We start from the raw sequence: 24,619 nt of genomic DNA, 5'->3' as shown, positions 1-24,619 counted from the left end.
TTAATACCAATAATCAGTAGAGGTTTATATAGGGTTACTTTGTGCCAAAACCCCTGTATAATATGATTGAACTTTATTCACTACACAAACATTATTAGATCTGAACTTTGTTTTTCTGTCAACCCTTATTGAATTCTTCTTTTATAAACAGCATTTTCTTTCCTGAGCTGAAGAAATGTGACACAGACGATGACATTGCCATGTCCTTCATAAAGAACGAGGACGAATTCAACAAGTATATCATGTTCCTGGTTGGCCGCGTCCAGGCCGAGTCTGTTGTACTCAGTGATTCTATCCAGGAGTTCTACAAGGTGAGTCCGAGTGAAAAAAGTTCCAGTGGGTAATTTAGGAGGTTATTAACATGTTGTTAAACTGAAAGATGAACATAGAAAAAGCTCCTGCCGGGGGAGGTGTTCATGGATATAGTTGCCTGGGAATTTTAGGGGGATGGCCACAAATGCACAAATTTAAAATCAGAAATGAATATGGACCAACGTAATCTTCAAATTCACAATTTGGACAAGACAGTCATGTGTAATAATTATAGAAGCAATTGACCATGTGGGACAGTATTGACCCTGGTTACTTTTAATTGTCTGTGCAATATAAATAAATATTTATTTTACAAGGGGGTCCCATAAAATGTTCCCGCTGGCTGCAAAAGTGGCACTTCAAGATTTCATCAGCCTAATCAGTTATTGGGTTGAGTGGATTGGGGCATGATTGGGCATAACTGTTTCAGACAAAAGGCATTTTCCTGTTTTCAAAAGTTGGGAGGTATGGATCCGGATGAGATGTGGCTTGTCAAACTTTAATGTGCCAATTCAACTGTGGTTTATGCCTCAATAGTGGTTTTCAGTGCAGTAGTAAAATCAGATAAACCAGACAAACCAAAACTTGGCTATAGAAAAAGTATATATACATATTAGGGATGCACCGAGTCCAGGATTCGGTTCGGGATTCGGCCAGGATTCGGCCTTTTTCAGCAGGATTCGGCCGAATCCTTCTGCCAGGCCGAACCGAATCAGAACCCTAATTTGCATATGCAAATTAGGGGCGGGGAGAGAAATCGCGTGACTTTTTGTCAGAAAACAAGGAAGTAAAAAATGTTTCCCGCTTCTCACCCCGAATTTGCATATGCAAATTAGGGTTCGGATTCGGTTCGGTATTCGGCCGAATCTTTCGCAAAGATTCGGGGGTTCGGCCAAATCCAAAATAGTGGATTCGGTGCATCCCTAATACATATATAATTCAGTCTTTCCAATTTGTTTTTAGCTAGAATTTGATAGATTTTTTTTTGGGTGATAGATTTATTCCCTTGATGGAGTCTGGAGACTTTGTCCGTCCATGAAATGTTGGTTCTGAAAATAGACCAAGCAATTAGAAATCAATTATTAAAGCACAGTCCAAGTGTATAAACTGCACAAAATCTCAGATTTTACACGGAACTGGAGTGTTTTAGAAAGTCTGGATATTGTTTGTTCTTATTTCAGCTTTAATTTAATAATTGGTGCAAAGCTTGCTCCAGGAACAATAGCTGTTATCAACCAATCATCCTTTAAAGCACTGGCCAAGCAAAGCCGACAGTTTTTTTAATACAATTTGTTATTTGTCTGAATCTCTTCTGGAGGATTAGATATTCGGGCAAATGCAAACATTTTTTATTTGGTTCTCCCTACTGAAAAATCAGGTGATTGCGGTTCTCATAGGACTTTTGGAGACCTTTTTTTTTGGAATTTTCTCTTCGCCTTTATGCTTCCGGGCATATCTGAAAACAATTGAATTTTATTAAGCGTATTGTTTTTTCCTTCTAAGCTGACATTATGGGGCTGATTTACTAAGGGTCGAATATCGAGGGTTAATAATAATTAACCCTCGATATTCGACTGGGAATTGAAATCCTTCGACTTCGAATATCGAAGTCGAGGGATTTAGCGCAAATAGTGCAATCGTACGATCGAAGGATTATTCCTTCGATCGAACGATTAAATCCTTCGATTCGAAGGATTTAAATCCAACGATCGAAGGAATATCCTTCGATCTAAAAAAGTTAGCCAAGCCTATGGGGACCTTCCCCATAGGCTAACATTGACTTCGGTAGCTTTTAGATGGCAAACTAGGGGGTCGAAGTTTTTTATAAAGAGACAGTACTTCGACTATCGAATGGTCGAATAGTCTAACGATTTTTACTTCGAATCCTTCGATTCAAAGTCGTAGTCGAAGGTCGAAGTAGCCCATTCGATGGTCGAAGTAGCCCAAAAAAAAGTTCGAAATTCGAAGTTTTTTACCTTCGAATCCTTCACTCGAAGTTAGTGAATCGGCCCCTATGTATATTTATAGATGTTACATCACCTTATGTTGTTACCATACTGAAATTTCACTGAATATCTTACAGAACTATTCAGAAGAAAGACTGGCACTGTCAGATCCATCCAAGCCCCCAGTGCCTCCTCTGCAACATTATCTGGAAATGCCCATAAACAGGATCCAGAGATATCAAGTCATTATTAAGGTGAGCACCAATTTGGGATTCTGGTTTGATGATGGTGATTGAGTTTTTAGTTATCCAAGACATCTGGAAGGGGTCAAGAGGGATAGGTCTTGAGCTTCAACGTAGTGAGTGGTGAGGAGTGTTAGGAATGTATGATTTTGACCAAGTTCCAAAAACTTTCAATCCCACTCAGTTACAACTGGGACCAACTGGCCATTCATCTTGTTTTATAATTAACTCTTGGACTTGACTGACTGGACTGTCCAGGCTTTGTAAACTACCAGGATCTGAGCCATTGTGTAGAAAAACATGAAGAACAAAGAGAGACACAACTGTACAATATTGAGACATAGAGCTGAAAGATCATCACTCCTCTATTTAAAGTAATAGAAGGGATATAGGCAACAAATATCAGAATTAGAAAATCATTGTTCATTTGGGGGGCAGGAAAGTTTTGAAGGCTAGGCTAGTGAGAACTTCTACAACAACAGCCACGTTCTTGTGGATCAGAAATGTGTGAAACATTTTCTGTTCTTTCTAGTCCTTTCTTTTCTCTGAAAATGTAAAACCTGTGTTCTCTGCTTCATGGCCAGTTCAATTGTCATTGGAGCACATATCCTATACCTAATTTAGTGCTGTCAGTCTGCAGTCTAAGTATATAATGACTTGATTTTTGTCATGTACTGTCTCAGGAACTCATCCGGAACAAAGCAAGAAATGGGAAGAATTGTGCATTGCTGGAACAGGCCTATGCCATTGTATCTGCTCTTACTCGGCGGGCAGAGAACTTTTTGCATGTGTCCATGATCGAAAACTACCCTGGAACACTAGAGGTCTTGGGTGAACCTATCCGTCAGGTAGTATCATCCACTGGGGAGACATTATCCTCATTTCTAATTTTTTAAGTGCTAAAGAAGGCTTCTATAAAACTTTGGAAGGAGACGTTATCCCTTAGCTTGTACATTCAAATTAAAAAAGTCTTGTTTGCTCTCATTTAATAATTATAATAAAACAGAATTTGTATCCTCCTTCAACACAATAATTGAAAAATCTGGATGAATGTAAAATCAGAGAACATATTCTCAAGTGCTTCATCATTGATGTTACTGAATAGACTTTGCCTGTTTGGCTATTCCTGGCAATTATCTAAATTAAATCAGAACAGTTGTATAAACACTAATTGTCCTTCTTTTCAGGGTCATTTCATTGTTTGGGAAGGAGCTCCAGGAGCTCGAATGGCCTGGAAGGGTCACAACCGTCATGTATTTCTGTTCAAAAACTACTTGATCATCTGCAAACCCAAGCGGGACACAAAGACAGACACTTATAGCTACGTGTTCAAGAACATGATGAAGGTTTGTAGATTGAAGGGATACTGTCATGGAAAAACATGTTTTTTCCAAAACACATCAGTTAATAGTGCTGCTCCAGCAGAATTCTGCACTGAATCCATTTCTCAAAAGAGTAAACAGATTTTTTTATATTCAATTTTGAAATCTGACATAGGGCTAGACATTTTGTCAGTTTCCCAGCTGCCCCAGTAATGTGACTTGTGCCTGCACTTTAGGATGGAATTACTTTCTGGCAGGCTGTTATTTCTCCTACTTTATGTAACTGAATGTGTCTCAGTGGGACCTGGATTTTACTTTTGAGTGTTGTTCTTAGATCTACCAGGCAGCTGTTATCTTGTGTTAGGGAGCTGTTATCTGGTTACCTTCCCATTGTTCTTTTGTTTGACTGCTGGGGGGGGGAGGGGGTGATATCACTCCAAATTGCAGTACAGCAGTAAAGATTGACTGAAGTTTATCAGAGCACAAGTCACATGACTGGACGCAGCTGGGAAACTGACAATATGTTTAGGCCCATGTCAGATTTCAAAATTGAATATAAAAAAATCTGTTTGCTCTTTTGAAAAATGGATTTCAGTGCAGAATTCTGCTGGGGCAGCACTATTAACTGATGCGTTTTGGAAAAAACATGTTTTCCCATGACAGTATCCCTTTAACTAGATGTTTCCCTTTGGGAAGTTCTAGTGTCTTTACTGATTTATAAATGATTCTGCTCTGGACTTGAGTATGTTTGGCTTTCTTTCCCACATCTCAGCTGACAAATATAGACATCAATGATCAGATAGAAGGAGACGACAGAGCTTTTGAGGTATGGCATGAACGGGAAGACTCAGTCCGGAAATACCTGCTGCAAGCTCGAACCGTCATCATTAAAAACTCCTGGGTGAAGGAAATCTGTGGCATACAAGAGCGCTTTAGTATGCCAGTCTGGAGTAAGTCATGCCGTCTCTCATTTTAATTACACTGATACAATCCTGTGGGTATAGCCTATTCATTGCAAGTGCAAAACAACCTATACCTATGAACTAATAATGAATTGAGCTACATTTTCCTTCAAAAATACTTGAACATCTCTTGAAACCTAATGCTTTTGTCTATCATGTGAGACCATCTTTATGTAGAGAAGCTAGAACCTCTTGAAAGAGAGAAAGTGAAGGAGATGCCAGAACTTTTTTTCTGGTTTAGATATGTTTAGACCATGTCATTGGAAAAGGCCAGAAATGTGAATTAGTCATCCTGGGGTTCATTGAACCATTCTGAATGTATAATTTTACCTATATAGTGTATTTGTTTGGTATGAATGTTGATACTCTTCACGTTCATGTTCAGTAACATTTTATCTATTTATTCAGTATTCACTGCTACAAAAAGCTTTGGAATCTTTTCTTTAGTACAGTGGTCCCCAAGCAGTAGCTCACGAGCAACATGTTACTCACCAACCCCTTGGATGTTGCTCCCAGTGGTCTCAAAGCAGGAGCTTATTTTTGAATTCCTGGCTTGGAGGCAAGTTTTAGTTGTATAAAAACCAGGTGTACTGCCAAACAGAGTCTCCTGTAGGCTGCCAGTCCATATAGGGGCTACCAATAGCCAGTAACAGCCCTTATTTGACATCCCCATGGACTTTTTCATGCTTGTGTTGCTCTCTAACTACTTTTTTACATTTAAATGAGGCTCACGAGTATAAAGTTTGGGGACCCCTGCTCTAGTAGATCGGCTCCCTATGTTAAGACATATTAGGGCATGTTGATTCTGGGAGTGTAAGATTAGGTATTATGGGATAAGAAGATAAAATGAGGAGGTATTATTTTAAGAAGCTGAACATTAGGGGAATTCGGATTTAAAATGGAAGGGAATTTTGGTCAAGGGGAGGACCTCTAGTTTACAAATGTATCATAGAGTGGTTGGCATCTATGCAAATCAATGACTTTATACTGAATCACATTGAAAGGCAGTGTAGGGATTGGAAGAGTGAAGAGGTAGCGAACTGGCAGTTAGTGAGACTTATTAGATTACAAATATGTTCACTATTAACTGGAATGGTGGCTGCCTGTAAATGAGAAGGCTTAATAATAGAGTTACCATAATAAGTAGTGGTTAGAAGAAGGATTAGACAGTGGAAATTAGACAAAAAATCTGAGAATTGTATAATTTAACAGGGGGAGGAACTTAGTGCAGACCTAGAAAAAGATGTAGGGAAATAGACTCCTCTATGGCTTTCACCTAAAGTGTTGAAGGAAGAATATGAAGAAAACCAAGAGAGAACAGAGCAATGAACTCTAAGAAAATGGGGACATTGTAGGTATTGTGGTGCTATTCCAGTACCAAACCACATATTGATTAATTAACTGCCAAAACTATATGACATGAACCAGTCAAATGGCATTTGTGCATTTTCAGATCCTCCGAAATTCATCGAAATTTTAGCAGACTGCACAGCCGAATTGGGAGAAACTGTCAAGCTGGCGTGCCGTGTAACAGGGACACCTAAACCAGTTGTTGCCTGGTATAAAGGTAATTCGAAACGTATTTTATTCACTAATATTATTACAATGCAAAAACCTATGTAGTCATCATGTGAGGCTCGGCTATAGGTACTACCATAAGGCAACGACATTTTATTTTACATAACAACGACCTGCCTGATGAAGCTCTTGTGGACAGGCAACTATAACATCTTCATGAGGGAATAATTATATTGTTTTCCAATCAAAGATGGCAGACCTGTGGAAGCTGATCCCCATCACATCATTATTGAGGACCCTGATGGCTCCTGCACATTGATTCTGGATAACATGACTGGTGCGGACTCAGGGCAGTACATGTGCTTTGCAGCCAGCCCAGCCGGAAACGCCAGCACTTTAGGGAAGATTCTTGTTCAAGGTAACACATTACCATCATATCGTCTCTTCAATGCAACTCTCTGACGTATTTATATACACTTTGTCTGCCAAAATGCAATCTTGTTTTTTGTACAAGAACACGAAGATTTGAATGAAATTGCAAAGTTTTGTTGGGTATTTTATTGCAACGCAAACTCAGGATGAGAGAAATTCGATTAAATTATTCTGTTCCCTTGTTTTTTTTAGTGCCCCCAAGGTTTGTCAATAAGCTTCGAAATGCTCACTTTGTGGATGGTGAGGATTCCCAATTCACATGCACCATTGAAGGAGCTCCCTACCCACAGATAAGGTGAGTCCTTGGTTAAGGGAATGATTGGCTGGGGATGTAAGGATTTTACTGTACAGCCCATGGTCTTCTTCACTATTAAATCAGCTGTCATCTGGATCCTAAAATTATGGCCAAAGAAACTATATCTGCAATTAGCATCAATTCACCTTTCACAACTCCAATCTGATCTAAACGCGGCCGCTAGTCTCATTCATCTAGATTGCCGCTCAACATCAGCTGCTCCCATATGTATCTCCCTTCACTGGCTCCCAATCTCTTCTAGAATCAAATTCAAATTACTTACACTCACATTCAAGGCCCTTAATAATGAAACCCCTCCCTATATTTCATCTCTAATCTCCAAATACTCTCCTTCACGAAACCTACGCTCTGCTTCTGATCTTCGCCTCACTTCTCCTCTGGTCACTTCTGCCCATTCTCGTCTACAAGACTTCTCTCGGGCTTCTGCTTTTCTCTGGAACTCTCTGACTCCAGCTGTCAGACTTTCTCCTTCTTTCCAAACTTTCAAGCGCTCCTTAAAGACCCATCTGTTTAAAGAGGCCTATTCGATGTACCTTAATTAATCATTGCTGTGTGTATATATAATCCTAATGTCTCAATTGTACCCTAACCTTTTATCTTGTAAACTCTAATCTCTAGGTCCTTCTAACCCTATTGTACTCTGTAATTCTTGTTTGTTATCCACCATTTATTCCCTGTTTGCTATAACTGCAGTAAAGCACTGCGTATCTTGACAGCGCTATATAAATAAATGATGATGATGATGATATCTGTTGTTGGAATCCATAACCCTATAAAGACCCAAGCAAAGCCAAATGGTTAGCTGCCTCTTTGTTGGGGATGTAGGGGATAGAAAACATGGTGCCCTTGGTTGGCCATGATTTAGAGATAAACACATAACGGCAGCAGGTGGAATGATAGGATAGAATTCATTAGAAATACTGGCTCAACCATTTAGATGGCTGCAGTCCACAAGAACAAATGCAAATATATCAATGTTCATACATTCTGTTGTGTCTCCACAACAACCAATGGCTCTGGGTAGACTACTGAGCAGACCACTGCAAGCCATATGGCAAAGCAAGAAAAAGATGCCAAATAATGGACCAGATTCCAATGATTTTTTTTTAACCATTTTATGGTTTATCACATGAAAACTTATAGATGACATTCCGTTTGAAGTAGAATTTAAAGTAGAATTAAAGCCTAACTAAAGAAGTAGGTAGAAATGTTGTACATGTTGTTTTGTGCTTCTGTACCAGCCCAAGGCAACCACAGCCCTTTAGCAGTAAAGATCTGTGTCTCCAAAGATGCCCCAGTAGCTCCCCATCTTCTTTTCTGCTGATTCACTGCACATGCTCTGTGCTGCTGTCACTTACTGAGCTTAGGGAGCCACTCACAATATACAGTACACATAGAATAGAAATGTCACAATATAAGGCTGATTAGTAATTAATACAGATAATTACTACATAGTTACATAGTTAGTTACATAGTTAAATTGGGTTGAAAAAAGACAAAGTCCATCAAGTTCAACCCCTCCAAATGAAAACCCAGCATCCATACATACACCCCTCCCTACTTTTAATTAAATTCTATATACCCATATCTATACTAACTATAGAGTTTAGTATCACAATAGCCTTTGTATTATGTCTGTCCAAGAAATCATCCAAGTCCCTCTTATAGTCATTAACTGAATCAGCATCACAACATCACCCGGCAGTGCATTCCCCAACCTCACTGTCCTGACTGTGAAGAACCCCCTACGTTGCTTCAAATGAAAGTTCTTTTCTTCTAGTCTAAAGGGGAGGCCTCTGGTACGGTGATCCACTTTATGGGTAAAAAGGTCCCCTGCTATTTGTCTATAATGTCCTCTAATGTACTTGTAAAGTCTAATCATGTCCCCTCACAAGCGCCTTTTTTCCAGAGAAAACAACCCCAACCTTGTCAGTCTCCCCTCATAATTTAACTCTTCCCTCCCTCTAACCAGTTTAGTTGCACTTAGTCTCTGCACTCTCTCCAGCTCATTTATATCCCTCTTAAGGACTGGAGTCCAAAACTGCCCCCATACTCCAGATGAGGCCTCACCAGGGACCTATAAAGAGACAGAATTATGTTTCATCCCTTGAGTTAATGCCCTTTTTTATACAAGAACTTTATTTGCTTTAGTAGCCACAGAATGACACTGCCCAGAATTAGACAACTTGTTATCTACAAAGACCCCAAGATCCTTCTCATTTAAGGAAACTCCCAACACATTGCCATTTAGTGTATAACTTGTATTTATATTATTTTTGCCAAAGTGCATAACCTGCATTTATCAACATTGAACCTCATTTTCCAGTTTGCTGCCCAGTTTTCCAGTTTAGACAAATCACTGTGCAAAGTGTCAGCATCCTGCATGGAACCTATAGTTCTGCACAATTTAGTATCATCTGCACAAATAGAAACAGTACTTTCAATGGCCACCTCCAGGTCATTAATAAACAAGTTGAAAAGCAAGGGACCTAGTACAGAGCCCTGCGGTACTCCACTAACAACACTGGTCCAATTAGAAAATGTTCCATTTACCACCACTCTTTGTAGTCTATCTTTTAGCCAGTTCTCTATCCAGGTACAAATACTATGTTCCAGGCCAACATTCCTTCATTTAACCAGTAACCTTTTGTGTGGCACTGTATCAAATGCTTTAGCAAAGTCTAAGTAAATCACATCCACTGCCATCCCAGAATCGAGGTCTCTACTTACATTTACTACATGGCAGCACAGAAACCAGTGCAATTAGCATCAGAATTGAATAATCAGCAAACCTGTAGCATCAGCTTATATTACAGCCAGGGAAGCTCATTTTCTGCTGGATAATTAGTGACGAGCCCTAAGCTTAGCTTCTCAACAGCCAATCAGAGCCCACTGAGCATGTGAGTGTCACAGACACTTTCCAAGATGGTGACCCCCTGTGACAAGTTTGAAGTCCTGGATCATTGCTGCTATTGACAAGCTCAAACTTTGGCCTTGTGCAATAAGTTCATTATATAAAATAGGACATTTGTAGATAGAATTCAGTTCCAGTTTTTCTCCATCGACTTCAATAGAGTTTCCATGGAATAAACAGCAACATATGTTTTTCGCATCAAATTGCATCTGGCTCTATGGGACATTCTGGTATCGAACGAGGGGATAAGTCTTCCTCGTCCAATTGAAACTGGCCCAATGTTTGAATACGTCTTGGACATAAAGAATGTAATGGTCCAGGCTGCTAATTTATGGGAAGTTACAAATCCTTTTTTAATTGACATATATTATTTTTTTTTCATTCTTCTGGGTACTTTTAACTGGTAATTTCATGAGTAAGACCCCCACCCAATGTATGTTTGTTTCCAGGTGGTACAGAGAAGGGAAACTACTGTCAGAATCTGCTAAACACCAGACATTCACTGAACCGAGAAGTGGAGTGTTAGTGCTCGTGGTCAAGAATGCGACCAACGATGACCTAGGCTATTACGAATGTGAGGTAGGTATTAATATATATCATATTATCAAGGCTGAATATATAGTGAATAAAGTACCCCCTCTTGTAAAATATAAGGATATTATAAGTTACCGAGGAGTTTCATGACCATATAAAAGTACAAGGCCGAGTGTTTTTATACAGGTCATGGAACGCCGAGGTAACTTCTAATATCCTCATATTTTGCCACTGGGGGTACTTTATTTATTATAATACACAAATTTCAGTGAGTCATGTGACAGAAATGACATCAGAACTCACCGTTTATAACTGATGACATCAGAACTCACCGTTTATAAGGATATCATAAACAGGTATGGGACCTGTTATCCAGAATGCTCGGGACCTGGGGGTTTCCGGATAACGGATCTTTCCGTAATTTGGGTCTTCATGCCTTAAGTCTACTAGAAATTAATTTAAACATTAAATAAACCCAAATAGACTGGTTTTGCTTCCAATAAGGATTAATTATATCTTACCGTATATACTCGAGTATAAGCCGAGTTTTTCAGCCCCCAAAATATGCTGAAAAACGCTACCTCGGCTTATACTCGGGTCAAGCGCAAAAATGAGAATAGTCGCCGGCGCCTAAGAATAGTTGCCGGCGCCTAAGAATAGTCGCCGGAGTCCAAAAATAGTCACCGGCGTCCAAGAATAGTCTCCAAGAATATTCGCCGGCGTCCAAGAATGGTCGCCGGCATCCAAAAACGAGACGCCGGCACCTTCAATGGGAGCAGAAACCCTCAATTTTTTGATTGAAACTTACCAGAAGCTGCTGCATTTCTCACCCTAGGCTTATACTCGAGTCAATAAGCTTTCCCAGTTTTTGGAGGTAAAATTAGGTACCTCGGCTTATACTCGGGACGGCTTATACTCGAGTATATACGGTAGTTGGGATGAAGTACAAGCGACTGTTTTATTATTACAGAGAAAAGGGAAATAATTTTTACAAATTTGGATTATTTGGATAAAATGGAGTCTATGGGAGACAGCCATTCTGTAATTCGGAGCTTTCTGGATATCGGGTTTCCGGATAAGGGATCGTATACCTGTACAAGATATTCATGGCTTTTGTGTATTATATATATATATATATATATATATATATATATATATATATATATATATATATATACACTATTTCTCTCTTTCTATCATTCTCTTTCTCTATATATCCTCTTAAAACCCAACTTCCATTACAAAACATAGAAGTCATGGCAGGAATAACGTAGATACAAGTCACATTATCAAGACTGAATATATATATATATATCTCATAATAAGTTACTTGATTAAACTGCATTTGTAAATTTTTAGTTGGTGAACAGACTCGGATCAGCTCGTAGTGGAGCAGAACTGAGCCCAATGACCCCGGCTCTACTTGCCCAAGAAAGGAGAGGAGACCAGACCATAACTATTGAAGGTAACATCATCTATATATCTATCTACAAACCATTGTCATTTCAGAGATTGTTAAATGCAGTTTTTTTTTTTTCACCAATGATTTTGTATTCAAGCCAACTAAAATATCGGACTGCACAAAATTCGTTCTGATAATCTGATCATTCAAACCACAGGCCACACAATCAGATTTATGTTATAACGACTAAATGTGTTTTCTCAGCTTTAAAAAATGGTCCAGATTTAATCGGAATTGCTACCACTGACAGAAGCAATGACTATAAATTAACATACACCCACAATGTATCTACTCTAAGAAGCAAATGTTATTATATGTGATCAGTATGTTAATGGCCAGGGTTGTTTTAATGCCATGCGATGGCCCAGTTGGCCAATATCCTTCTGTATAAGTTGTACACAAGCTCCTGGTCTCCATTAATTCCATACACTGTCCGGTTGCACGTGGGTACAGACACAAAGTAAGGATGAAGAGGAATAAAGCACAGAAATCAGAGAATAAACAGTTGCCCCTTCTAGGTTACCCCTGTAATGCTTGTCCTTGAACTTGCGTTGTATCTATCCTGTGCAGTTTAATTTATTTACTTGGTCCCATCAATGGAAATATATTCTGTGTATTTATTTACCTTTCTGTAAGAAATTGTTTCTTTCTGTTCAGTTTTTGATTTTCATAACGTTGTAATGGGTCTATCTTCTCCTTCTAGAAAATGCTTCCTTCCAGTTATGACGCCATAGCTTCCCCCTTATGATCAGTTGAGGGTAAAATGCATTTCTAGTTAGTTTCTAGATGCCTGGAATCTGATAGGTGGATTACTTTGATCTCAAGTTACATGGTTTATGGGCCCAGTGCAACCCTACATTTTCAAGTTCCCAGTCCTGGCTTGACTACAGATAGTATTGTCCTTTCCTCAGTTACAAGGAATTCTAAGTTAGACTCAATTGGTTTTGATGTTCAGATATGGGCTGGAGCTGCTCCAATGCCGCCCCCCTCTCCCACGCGGAGCTTAAAAATCAGCACCTATGTGGATCCAATGAGTGCAATAGCGCTTTCTGCACTAGCGGTGCCGAATTTCTGGGTTAAAACTTGGAAATTCCTCTCTTAAAGGGATACTGTCATGGGAAAAAAATTTTTTTTTTTCAAAATGTATCAGTTAATCGCGCTGCTCCAGCAGAATTCTGTACTGAAATCTATTTCTCAAAAGAGCAAACAGATTTTTTTTATATTCAATTTTGAAATCTGACATGGGGCTAGACATTTTGTCAATTTCCCAGCTGCCCCTGGTCATGTGACTTGTGCCTGCACTTTAGGATGGAACTGCTTTCTGGCAGGCTGTTGTTTTTCCTTCTCAATGTAACTGAATGTGTCTCAGTGAGACATGGGTTTTTACTATTGAGTGTTGTTCTTAGATCTACCAGGCAGCTGTTATCTTGTGTTAGGGAGCTGTTATCTGGTTCCCTTCCCATTGTTCTTTTGTTTGGCTGCTGGGGGGAAAGGGAGGGGGTGATATCACTCCAACTTGCAGTACAGCAGTAAAGAGTGATTGAAGTTTATCAGAGCACAAGTCACATGACTGGGGGCAGTTGGGAAATTGAATATGGAGCAGCACTATTAACGGATTCATTTTGGAAAAAAAAAACATTTTTCCCATGACCGTATCCCTTTAAGTTTTGTATTTCGTGATATTTACACTTCCTAGATCTCAATTTTTTTTTTTGCAGAAATAAAAAAACATGAATTTTTAGCGATAAAAATTCAATTTGTTAACAAATAGAAATTTGAATGTTATTAAATAAACCTCTTAGATCTGGGATAGCCAGAAATATCACTCAGAAAAACTCTGGCCATGCGCAATATGCACAACTTTTACCAATTCATGAGTCGGGGGGTTGCCTGTGCAATTATGCGTGTTGACGCAAATGTAAGGTGTACTTTGAAATACTGGGGGACAGCTCTGCATTTTAATGCCCATTTTCGAGCTTCTGCCGATTTCTAACCCCGTGCTGTTCATCCTGTTTTCTTTGCAGTTACCGAGCAGGAGACTAAAGTGCCCAAGAAAACCATCATCATGTAAGTGCCGCTTGTGTTCTTTGTACGTGTCTGCACCTCTTATGCACCTTCTCCCAACATGATCCAAATGTACCACGACGTGCTGTCTGCTCCATTGGACGCACTGAAATCTGTTATGGCGTTAAGTGAGGCACCTCTGATGTTCATTGGCTGATTTCTACAACAGTTGAGCAGCCTACTTGTAGCCATAGAAACATCACAAGTACCTAGAAAGTACCAGCAATGTTATGGGCATCGTACATACTTATTACACTTCCATGCCATTTACATAACTTATCAAAATACCAGGTCCACCAATCGTCTTTTTTTTCTACCATTTTGTACCAAATTTAAAAATGTTACTGGCTGAAGACACTAAATTTGAAAAGTCATCAGAATTTTACTGGCTTTCTGGGTTGTTTGCCAAAGGAAAAAAGAAAATGTTTAACAGAGAAAGTTTTGCTATAAACCAGTGATATCGCAAACTCTATGGGGCAAATTCACTAAGATTCGAAGTTGCGCCAGGCGCAACTTCGCCGCACTTCGCCAGGCGTAGTTTCGCCAGCGCTCCGCAAATTCACTAAAATCCGAAGTTGCGCACAGGGGTAGCGTAAGGTTGTGAAGTTGCGCTAGCGTTGATTCGCTATGTAAAGCGAAGTTACGCTAGCGAAGGCTAATTTGCATACGGCGCCAAATTCAAATTTCAATGGAGGAATACGTATCAGCACTACAAATGCCAAGAAAACCTTCAAATCATCAAAAAAAATTTATTTTGCCCTACACATGTGCCCCTGTCTAGGTAAGTTGCCATGAGTCAGGAAATGTAGGGGGGAATGTAGAAAACACGCCAGCGTTTTTTGGGACTTAGAAAAAATTTTGACTTTTTTTGAAACAATCCCTATCTACTCTATTGCGCTTCGCCAGGTCTGAGGTGGCGAAGGAAGTCTAGTGTAAAAGATAGCGTTCAGTACACTGCGCAAGTTAGTGAATTTGCGTAGTTACGTCGATAGCGAAACTTTGCCAGGCGTAAGGGTGCGAAGTAACACTAGCGAAACTACGCCAGCGTTCGTTAGTGAATTTGCGCAGTAACGAAAATGACAAACGCTAGCGAAGTAATGCTAGCGTTCGGCGCTTAGTGAATTTGCCCCCAAATAATATTTTTATTTCAGATATTTACTATAGTTTGGTTGCATGTTCTAGCTACAGCAGCTTCCCTTTAAGGAGCACTAACCTAAAAGATTGACCATATTTAAAACTTGTGCATTTTGAAATTTGAGGGTTTTTTTGTCAAACACTGCATATTTAAGGAGGAAACTTGCATCTTTATGTCTTAAAAATCACATTATTCTGTTCGTTTTTTAATCTCATTTTAAAATAGCTTGAGTGTTGAAAATCGATCACTGATCATCGATTTCTATAGAAACTGGTCAGGTTGTAGCTGCCAACTTATTTTCATTTGAGTTTTTGAGATTTTTTTCAATTGTTAAATTTCAAAAGTTTGAGTTCAGATAATTTAAGAATATTCATGATTGTTCCCATGGATTTTTCCATATAGTTTCCCCATACATTCAAATTCCAAATATTTTCTAGCTAAAAGATGTTTTGTTCCAGTGCAGAATGGTTAAGGGGCAGATTTATCTAGGGTCGATTTCGAAGTAAAAAATACTTCGAAATTCGACCATCAAATTAAAATGCTTCGAATATCGAAGTCGAAGGATTTTTCACCGAATTTGGCAATCGAACGGTCGAAGAAAAATCGTTCGATCGTACAATTAAATCGTTCGAATTGAACGATTTCAGCGATCGATCAAAGGATTTTCCGACCTCTAAAGACTTGTTGTAGAAGGTCCCCATAGGCTAACATAGCACTTCAGCAGGTTTAATTTGGCGAAGTATTGAAGTCGAAGTTTTTTTAAAGAGACAGTACTTTGATTATCGAATCGTCGAATATTCGAACGATTTTACTTCGAATCAAAGTCAAAGTAAATTTGAAGTTGTAGTATCCAATTCGATGGTCGAAGTATCCAAAAAATGAATTTGAATTTCGATTTTTTTTACTTAGAAAATTCCCTCTAATTCACTTCGACCCTTAGGGGCAGATTTATCAAGGGTTGAATTTCGAAGTGGAAAATACTTCCAAATTCGACCATCGAATAGAATCTTCCGACATTCGAATTCGGAGGATTTCATTCATCGTACAATCGTATTCCGATCGTACTCCAGTCGTACTTCGAAACGTACGATTCAAACGGTTTTATTGTACGATTTTCCTTCAATACCCAAAAACTTAGAAAATTACTCTGGCAGGTCCCCATAGGCTAACATAGCACTTCGGCAGGTTGGTTAAGTATTGAGGTCGAAGTTTTTTTAAAGAGACAGTACTTCTATTATCGAATGGTCGAACGATTTTTACTTTGAATCGTTCGAATCGAAGGTCGTAGTAGACTATTCGATGGTTGAAGTACCCAAAAAATTATTTTGAAAATCGAACTTTTTTAACTTCAAAAATTCACTCAAGCTTAGTAAATCTGCCCCTAAATGTACATAATATGAACATGTTGCAACACTTCCAGCTGTAGTAAATAGGGCTATAGGAGATATAGAGATTATTATGATTCATAGTTCATCTCATGTAGAAATCCATTTCATGGTTTCTCACTTTTGCCCGTCTACAACACTCAAGTAATTAATCTGCTCCCCTTGGCCTGAATATTTCCCATTAGGAAACTCTGCGTTGTCTTCCACCAGTCTTTGACCACAGAATTTCTAAATGAAAGTGCAAGATGGGACTGATTGGCTTTTAGACTGGAGGAAGGGAGATTTCACCATTATTAAATGGTCTTTTTAACTATAGAGGTAGTCTGGTCTGGTTATGGAGTCTCCCAATGGTGATCGAACAGAGAAATTCTCTAGACATTCATTATAGTTGTTATTTTATACCTATAATAAACACTGCACTATACCCTGATGATGTAGTTGTCAAAAGGTTAAGGCCCCTTCGAAGCTATTGGGCTTAGTCCCCTTTAACTGACAAGAAAATTACATATATAGGAGAATTATCCGGAAATAAAGAGGATAAGGTGTTATGGCAGCACAAAACACGTAAGGCTACCTCTATCTCTACTTGACTTTTATACGCCAGCCTTGGGGACTGTCCATTGAGTGTCTTCTCCTATACATACAGACATAGGAACATATTGGTGTAACTGGCCATAAACAAATATTTTATTACCCCAAATCTCATCCTCATTGATCTTCAAGTCAAGGTTCTAGGTGTATCTAGGAGAACCCAAATCTTACCCAAATTATCATTCAGACTTAGCTCATCATCCCTCCTTCCACTGCTCCAAGCCCTACAGTTTGGGAACCACTGGTTTAATGGTTTCTAGATAATGAATACTATTTGCAGAATGTTTACAATTTTAATTGTATAGTGAAAGAAGAAAACAGCACAGCTGTGAACATTGCTACCAATCAATGTCATTCATGGTGTCAGCAATTTCAGCTGTAGTTTTTTTCTGTTTTTGTACTTGTAATTTTAGAATTACGGAATTAAGACAAAAATACATATAATATAATTATCAGATGAAATAATAGGGCTGACATGATTTCCGAAGACAGCATTACCTTAAAGATCACATTTTCCATAATTACTTTTGTGCTTGATTTGTGTTTTAACTACAAGATTGCATTTGTGTGTGCCATTAGTTCAGCATGATCTTTAAAATCTGTGTTGAGATTCATTTGACTAACCTAGCATGTGGATCATAAGACTGGCGTATCATTATGCAAATTTTAATTTGCACATTTACATCACTAGAGAGGAGACAATAACGACAGTGGTGAAAAGTCCAAGAATGAGGCGCAGACCTGGATTTTCTCCTTCACGTCCTGCCTCTGCATCCCCCTCAAGGCAACCAAGATCTGAAATGTCAACACCTGAACCCCACTTTGTAACCAGAGCCAAACAGTTTGTTCATAGGCCCGAACAAGAAATCAGAAAGACTGTGCTCCCAACTCTCTTTGTGACAGAACCAGAAGATGAGCGAGGGTCACATTCAAGAGTGGAAGAACAAAAGCCCAGGTACTTTGAAGTTGAGGAAATTATTGAATTTAAGGTAAAAAAATCTCCGCTGCCACCTAGAAAAAGAGGAACATCGCCAGCCAAACCAGAGAAAGATGATTTCAGTGGAAGGAAGTTTACACGACCAAGACGTTCCCCTCATGATGATCCCAACACAAACAACTCTAATAACAAATCATTGGAAGAATCAAACTCTTCACTTTCTTCTTGTGGTTTATCGGATACTGATATCACGTCAATGGATTATGGACTTATAGAGGAGGACTCCTATTTAGATGATAACTTACATTTACAGTGTGTTTCAGAAGAGGACAATGACTCCTTCTCAAATGATATCACTGCTGCCAATGGATATTCTGCTGTACAGCACAGAAATAGTCCTACTCAGACAGAAACCAAAGTAGAACTAAGTGTTTCAAATGAAATAGAAAGTTCAGCATTAGGTACGAAAGAAAATGTTTCTGAATTACAAAATTCAGAGCAAGAGATGCCCTTTGAAGTAGAAGATGTCATTGTTGAAGAGCCACCAGAAGAAGAGGAAGACAATGAGTTGAAAAACAGAGATAAAAAAATTCTCACTTGCGATGGGAAAGTTCTAACATTTGAGGACCTTGAAGACTATGTTCCAGGCCAAGGAGAGACCTATGGATGTGGTGAAAATGACTCATATATATCCAAAGATGAACCATGCGAAATCTCTGTCTTACAGGCTGAAATTAATGAGCCAACAATCGGCAAGCCAGTGTTGTTAAATGTGGGAAGACCTGTGGTACCAAAACCAAGGCAAAGCTTTTTTCACAACTTTAAAGAAAACATTACTGGAGGAATATTTATGGCAGCATCAAGGATGAGCAGAATGAATTTAATGGGATCCTCAAATGTTTCTTTCAGTATGAACGAAACCTCTATGGCTGGGGCTAGTGTGAGTTCTCCATCGTCTGCATTGCCTTCATTCAACATTAAACCTTCCTACTGCACCGAAGTCCAACGTTCTGTAGACAATGGACCACCAAGCTTTAAAACAGAGGTTTCTACCAGGACCTTGAGCTATGGAACTCTTGGAGAAACTGTGACATTGCATATTAGTAAAAAGGATCCTTCTAATTGTTAAGGCAGGAGATGGTGCACAAAAAGGAGGGATATATGCTATTGCAGTCTTAAAGGGAACACTATTGAATTTACATTAAATACATCAAATATCATTATAAAAGTGTCATTCCATAGTAAAACTATGATGAGTTAGCAGGTAATAAGCTTAACAACATCTTACACCGTTTGCTCGTACAGCTTATTCTCCTCCTCCTAATGAAGAGTGTTATTTTATGGCTGATACATCACCATATCTTTACTTACTATTCTTTGTCATTTGAATATGACTCAACTACAATTGTGAAAATGAAACTCTGTGTTTACATTAACGCATCCGAATGTGACATTAGCAGATGTGACTATAAAGTCAGTGCTTTGAACACTGCCAAATTCTGCCTTGATATGAAGTAATTCTACAGAAAATATAAAAAAGTCAACATGCTGGATCAAAGCCATCAACACAGCATGATGTATTTTGGTCCAAATCAACACTGAATAACTCAAGGGTAACATCAAAAAATGGGACATGAACCTTAGTTATAGAATATGTCTTTATCATTTTGTTGATAGAAGAACATCGCTTTGAGGTTCATGTATGAAACATCTTTAATTTACAGAGTATTTGCTATGTACTTTGTTGAGTAAATGGCTTTTTTGGAAGAGGCTTCTTTAATTTGTCCCTCTTCCAGCTGAGGCTTAACCACGGCATTACAAATATGTTCTACTGAGAAAATGGAACCTGAATGCACAATGAACAGTTGGCACATCAATCCAGTAACTCGGTGGACTGTGCCAGCTATATTTTAAGTGACAAGCTTGCCGTTAATGTTGTAGATGATTTGAATGTATCATGTATTGTAGTTTTCAGAAGCATGAACTTTCATTTGTTGGATCTAGTTCTTATTTATTAACTCCCCCCCCCATAAACACTGCAGATGAAGATGTTCATGAAACATTGACCTCTATAGATTGCTATTAATACCATAGTAAAATGTCCAGTTAATCCAAGAAAGAGACAATGGCTGTGAACCATACTGTATTGTTTGAGGTCTTCTTACTTTTTTTTCCCTTTGAATGGGTGGTTAGTTGCACAGTATTAAATGCATTTAAAAGGCTGGTCTTTATATTTTTGGACTTCCAGATGAAGATTCATGCTTATAGAGACAGTGGGTAGAATGATACCATTATTAGACAGAGCCTTGACTTGAAACATGAACATGTTGTACTTCTTGTCTAAATAAATGTTGGCTGCTCATTAAATGCACCAAAAGTCCTCTGGTGGCTCCTTGTTTTCCTTTTAAGCATTGAGAAGACCCCATTTACTTACATATATTTGACTTAAAAGGTCAAAAAGTCAATTCTCATACACAGACTGCTGTGAAACATTGACCTCCGTTGGAAAAGAATATCAAATAAAAATCAGATTTGCCAAGTGACCAGGGCAGCTCCATTCAAAGCAAGATAAGATACACAAGAGCCATGAACATCTCGTAAAATAGATCCTTATAAACAGTGCTTAGTGATGTCACATGGCTGGCTGTATTAGAAAAAAAAACATACCTTCTGTTGTAAAATATCAGTCCACTCCAAGTTCCATAACCTGAATAACGTTTGGCTTTGCACCTTTTTATGACCACAGAGCTTGGTGACTTCTAATATCTTTATATTATATAGTAGTAATATATTGTATAGTAATGCAATATATATGTATAGTAATATATTTATAGTAATAAGTGATGTCACTTCTATCATATAACGCCTTGAATCCTATAAACTCTATAAAAAAAAAATGATGTATGCCTTGTTAAATAATGATGATATTAGATGCCACCGAGAAGACTGATGACAAGTATAAAATAACGGTCCCCATAGACGCAAAGATCCTTCGTTGGTGAACAACCGATTTTAGCGAAATCCGACCAATCTGTCAAATTATCATAAGGTTAGTGGGAATCGAACGATCGTACATCTTACGATTTTTCATCAGACATCTGTTCGGCCAGGTTAAAAAAAAATTATCAGTCCCAGTGCAATCTATCTATGTTTGCAGGGCCTAGCAGGCAAATCCTCAGTTTTTCTGGCAATATCGACTGAAATGGTCTTTTTAGTTGATGGACAAATCGTAAATTTAAAGATCGTTTTTAGATAATCGTGGTCTCACGATAACAAAAATATCTTTTAAAGATCTTTACATCTATGGCCAGCTTAACACAACCTGTGGCCTAGTGCAATATGTGCATGGAACTTTTTGGTCACTTCTAATATCCATATATTTTGTGCATATAAAGGGTGTATCATTCCGTATATGAATCCTCTGTTGATTTTCAAGCTCATCACTGATCAGTTTCATGTTACTTTGGGTTCCTGAATGCTTATTTCCTGCCAGATATAAACTTTTCAATAACAACTCTTAAAGAGTTGGTGAATTTAAGTCCTCTTACAGAACATCACCAGCATTCACATAAGGGTTGATGTTGATCAAGAGCTAATTAACCGGCATGTATGGATTTGGAAAACCCAGAGGAAGCCCAAGCAGATACAAAAAGAAAACACAAACTACTCAAAGTTAGTGTTGGAGTTGAAGACTGGGCCGAGTGCTGCAAGACCATGCTTCACACATCCAAACACACATGTTCTGTATCAGACATCTCCAACTGTCAGTTGTGCAGTCATTGAACTACAACTTCTTCCTTGTAGGACTGAAGTTCAGGCTGGACATTACCACTCAGCACATACACACATTATTCTTACCTGCCCAGAAAAGTTCTACAGAAAGGTGGCATAATGGGTGATCCAAATGTAACTGCTGCAGACCACTGTATGGTAGATGAAGTTGTAGGTCAGCAGATATGGGTCCCTTGTCATTATCGCTAACCGGTTGTGTTTAAGGAGATTCCTCTCCCTTCTCTGAACTTGCCACTTGAATTACTATACTGAGATTCTACAGTGACGTATAAAAAGCTGTATTCATCATTGTAAAGCCACTGTCAAAAATATAATAGCAACATCATTAGAGTACCTACTACTCCTTGTACGGTGCTTCCCAGTGATATCACTATGAAGACTTGAGAGCCCAGAACAGCCACTGGGGGCTTAGTATTCATGTCCACTGAAAGAAAACAACAACAATCTGATGCTTCCTATCATGCTTTAGCTTTGCTTTGGGGCTTAGTTGTCAAAAGGGGAGTAGTTCCGATAATTTAAAGCATTCTGCTTTATTTGTTCCAAAAACAGTTACCTCTAAAAAACTCTTTTGTGCAGAGAAATCTGTACCATTCTGGCAGTGGCAACAATTTATTTTTTTGCTGCAGTCAATGCAAAGCTATTACAGAGGCATATCCACTGTCATCTCAATATCAGTCAATATCAGCTTAACATGAAGATATAAGGAGAAGACCATGATGGAACTGGCCTGCCAGTTCCAGAGGATTTCCGAGTGAGCATGAACCCTTGTGGGTCCCAGCCAAGGACAATTCCCATAATCATTTTTTAATTTCCACCATAGATCTGTGTGACATCTATTATATTTAGGACTGCCTAAATCCGATGAGAGTGGGACCTTTTAAATTTCACCACGTGTTGGGTACTTCACTGTTATCTTGCACCCATCAAAAAAACCAGAGTTAACTTGCCAGAAGTTCCTCCTGCTGTTGTGGAACAAACAGAGCGCAGATGATGTGTAAAAAACCTTTATTTCATAAAAAAAAGCATTTAAAATTGCACTCATAATTGTGATGTCATGCTGTTTCAAACTGCCAAAAATGGTGGATTGACTCCAGCGCTTCAGCAATTATGGTGAGTTTCGGCGCATGTGTAGTTATAGAGAAACAGAAAATTGCTCCAACTGCGCCGCCGGTCTAATTCGGGAAATTACTGAAGAGAAGTAGATGGCGCCCGTGAACTCCGATACCTAAATCTGCTCCGAGGGGTAAGCAAAATGTTTGGGGCATTTGTCCGGGGTACCACTTAAGCTGGGGGTCTATGTAGGGGGGGTAGGGGTTTTTAAGGGTTCTTTAGGGTTGAATTCTCCTTTAAGCTATGGTTTTGCAACCAGACTTGCTGAACACTAAGATAGACATCCCACATCAGGAAGAGAGATGGTGAAACTGTGCTCCCTAGCCCAGCACTCCAGGCTGGTTTAATTGTTATAAAAGTGGTGCATAAGCCTGGGGGGGGCATATATGAGCCAATAAAAGTTGGTAGCTTTTTGGACTGTATATGGGACCCTCTCAAGATCCTGCCCAACCATATATCTGGCCAAGATATCTGCATGGAAAGCTAAAAGTCCCATTAGGTGAGTCACATTACTGCAGTCTTCTCTTCAAGTGTTTCCATAGGCTCCTGTTAACTGATCATTTCACCCATAACAGGAAAATGTGTGTTCTTTTGGTTACAATGTGTGGCCATAATGTCACTGACCCCCTGAGATCTAGGGGGTTAATTATCAAAATTTCCATTTTTCAGATTTTTTATAATAAAAAAGTCAGACCAAACTAGAATCCAAGATTTGACCTTATTTATTATTAAAAAAAGCTTGATTTAACAGGGGAAAAGCTCGATGTTTTTCCAAATCGTTTGACTTTTTTCAGGCTTTTTCTCGAAAAGCCATGATTTTTCGAATTTTTGCCCAAAAAGCCTGGGCTAATTCCAGCGGATACCACAGAAACTTCCATTAGGGTAGGGACCTCTCCCATTGACTTATATAGAACTTCAGCAGCTCTGAAATAGTGGATTTTCAGATTCTGACTTTTTGCAGATCGGACTTTAATAAATACTGAAAAATTAGAGATTAAAAATAAAAGAAAACAAAAAAAAAATCGAATTTTCCACCAAAAAGCCCAACCGGACATTAGTTTGGTTAAACTTTTACTTTAGTAAATAACCCCCTTAATGTTTTCTTGCCTTTAAGGAGGAAATAACAATTCACATTCAAATTAATCTAACATGGGTCAGAAAGCTCTTCTGAGCACTTTTGCAATTCACATATTTTTTTTACTAGTTCTTATGTTTTTAAAGAATTTTAGACAGCAGTGCCCCCTGCTGTTTAATTGTCATCAGAAAATGAAGTTACTGAGAAGAGGAGCGTCAGAGGATGCATCTCTGTTTAGCAACTCAATTGTCTGACACAACAGCAAAGTTTGCAGCCGGTCCAATTCATTTCTGAATTTTCTTGAATACCAGAGGGGAAAAATGATTGTAAATTGCAAATTTGTTCTCATGCCCTTTAAACAAGTGAAGGCAATATTCTCAAGGATCTTTCTTCCACAGTGCCCCATATCTGGTTACAGAAACAACACCACCCAGTTCCGCAGAGTAAGGGCAGAGATACGTTAAGATTCGGGGAGATACAGTTGCCCAGCCACAAATCGCATCTTCTTCGGGCGACTAATCTCCCCAAACTGCCTTGCCACCGGCTATAATCTGAATCGCCAGCGGGATG

The 24,619-nt window shown here is 38.8% G+C and overlaps 1 protein-coding gene across 6 annotated transcripts in view; it reads left to right on the top strand.

Annotated features, from left to right (window-relative positions):
* The window catches only part of LOC108719653 (obscurin), a 133,989-nt gene extending 113,537 nt beyond the window's left edge, over window positions 1-20,452 (top strand). For all 6 annotated transcript variants that reach the window (XM_041567330.1, XM_041567332.1, XM_041567331.1 and 3 more), the window contains 12 exons: window positions 152-311; window positions 2,396-2,512; window positions 3,184-3,348; window positions 3,688-3,846; window positions 4,595-4,772; window positions 6,238-6,351; window positions 6,553-6,720; window positions 6,927-7,029; window positions 10,414-10,543; window positions 11,858-11,963; window positions 13,985-14,027; window positions 17,827-20,452. In XM_041567330.1, the coding sequence (XP_041423264.1) occupies window positions 152-311; window positions 2,396-2,512; window positions 3,184-3,348; window positions 3,688-3,846; window positions 4,595-4,772; window positions 6,238-6,351; window positions 6,553-6,720; window positions 6,927-7,029; window positions 10,414-10,543; window positions 11,858-11,963; window positions 13,985-14,027; window positions 17,827-19,201 (2,818 nt within the window). In that variant the 3' untranslated portion in view covers window positions 19,202-20,452. The remainder of the gene's footprint in view (window positions 1-151; window positions 312-2,395; window positions 2,513-3,183; window positions 3,349-3,687; window positions 3,847-4,594; window positions 4,773-6,237; window positions 6,352-6,552; window positions 6,721-6,926; window positions 7,030-10,413; window positions 10,544-11,857; window positions 11,964-13,984; window positions 14,028-17,826) is intronic.
* The last annotated feature ends 4,167 nt before the right edge of the window (window positions 20,453-24,619 follow it).

Source organism: Xenopus laevis, chromosome 6S, assembly GCF_017654675.1.
Source record: "Xenopus laevis strain J_2021 chromosome 6S, Xenopus_laevis_v10.1, whole genome shotgun sequence".
NCBI classification, from domain to species: domain Eukaryota; kingdom Metazoa; phylum Chordata; class Amphibia; order Anura; family Pipidae; genus Xenopus; species Xenopus laevis.
This window is presented reverse-complemented; position numbering and strand designations above follow the sequence as displayed.